At 63.9% G+C, this 1,514-nt stretch overlaps 1 protein-coding gene across 1 annotated transcript; it reads right to left on the bottom strand.

Annotated features, from left to right (window-relative positions):
• Positions 1-6: 6 nt before the first annotated feature.
• Positions 7-426, bottom strand: EMIHUDRAFT_124604 (hypothetical protein; the record flags this gene model as incomplete). The annotated part of the gene is made up of 1 exon (XM_005764407.1): positions 7-426. A coding segment is annotated over one exon (420 nt), but the record flags the coding sequence as incomplete, so codon positions are not given.
• Between the last annotated feature and the right edge of the window lie 1,088 nt (positions 427-1,514).

Here is a 1,514-nt window from a genome sequence, read left to right as displayed (position 1 = left end):
CAACACTTTGTTGTCGGCCGTGCGGTAAACGAGGTACTGGCCGTCGCACTCCTCGATCCTCGCCGGCTGATCCTTGGCTGCGTAGTGCGCGACGGTCGCCTCGGCCTCCTCCCTCGTGGCGCATGCCTTGCTCATGTTTGATCTCTGAACCTCAGCAAACAGGTCGGCGAACCTTGTGCCGAGCCCGAACTCGTGAACGGCCCCGGCAAGGACGTACTGGATGTCGGCGAGGGCGTCGGCCACCTCGACCAGATCGTTCTGCGAGATAGCCTCCTTTAGCTCGTTCAGCTCTTCCTGCAGCAGCTCCACGCGCAGGGCGCACCTCTTGGCGTCAGGGATTGCTGGCGAGCCGACCACTGGCGCCTTGAAGAGGCGGTGGAAGGCGGCGACGTCACGGAGGCAGGAAGGCTCGCGGTACTCAGGCATAACGGCCGTTCGCGGGCAACAGGCAGAGCAAAAGAAACCGCGTCGCAATGCGTGACCGTTTTTATTTAGATCTACCTGGAGAGGCCTGCTCTAGATTTGTTTGATCTACCGCGTAGTACCGTGGAGGATATATTAAGGTCTAGGAAGCCGGGTGGAGGGGTGCCTGGGGAATAGGGAGCAGGCCAGATGGTTCCTCAGAGTAGCGCGAGCGCAGACGGGGACGGCGATCAACAAAGTAGCACAGGCGGCACCCGACTCCAAGGATAGTACCATCGGCTAGGGCCGCAGGAAGCGCGGGGGAGGGCGCTGGGAGCAACACGGAGCTCCGTTGGACGTTTTCAAGATTAGCGTGTCAGAGAGTGAAATGGAACTAGCCACACCCACAAAAAGAGTGTGTGTGTGTCCAAAAAGAACCCTGCACAAACATCGCAAGGGCCTACCAAGGGCGGGGACCTGTTCCTTTTTACCCATCTCACAGTAGGGGTGTCCGTTTTATTTATTTATTTATTTGGAGGGGTGCGCGGCTGGCCTGCGCGGCGACCGCCGCGCCGCCGCACACGGGCTCGCGGCTCGAACGCGACGAACGCGACGGGCGCTCGGCCTCGGGGGCCACGGCGCTAGATCCGGTGTGGTCCGCGCGCGAATAGGGAATATCAACATGGTATTCGAAACGTATGCCTGCTTCTCCTTGTGTTTTTCGGGGCACCGCGCCCAAGCCCTCTCTGCGCACCCAGTAGCCCACTACTCTGGCACTAGCGGGCGGCGTTGCAAGCGTGCACCGCCCAGCTTGTGCCGGTGCCTGCAAACGGCGCCGCGCCATCCGCAAGCCCTCCCTCTGGCCGAGGGGCAAGCAGCGCCGCCAGCGCGGCTCTCGAGGCGGCCGCGTCGGAGCGGTGCGCCTGGGCGAGGCCGATCGGCTGAGAATGTTGCCCCCCCGTCCCGCCCTCTCCCCCGGCGCCTCCCGCCTTTGCAAGCGCGAACCCGAACTCGTGCGGCTTGCGCAGCCTTCCGTCTCGCGGCGCGGCGGAGGTCGGCTCTGGCTCCACCTCCACCTCAGTCGGAGGCGGCGGCTCGGGCGGCGGGTCGGG

This window comes from Emiliania huxleyi (assembly GCF_000372725.1).
Source record: "Emiliania huxleyi CCMP1516 unplaced genomic scaffold EMIHUscaffold_5905, whole genome shotgun sequence".
Lineage (NCBI taxonomy): Eukaryota > Haptophyta > Isochrysidales > Noelaerhabdaceae > Emiliania > Emiliania huxleyi.
Note: the sequence above shows the minus strand (reverse complement) of the source record. Positions and strands in the feature narration are given on the sequence as shown.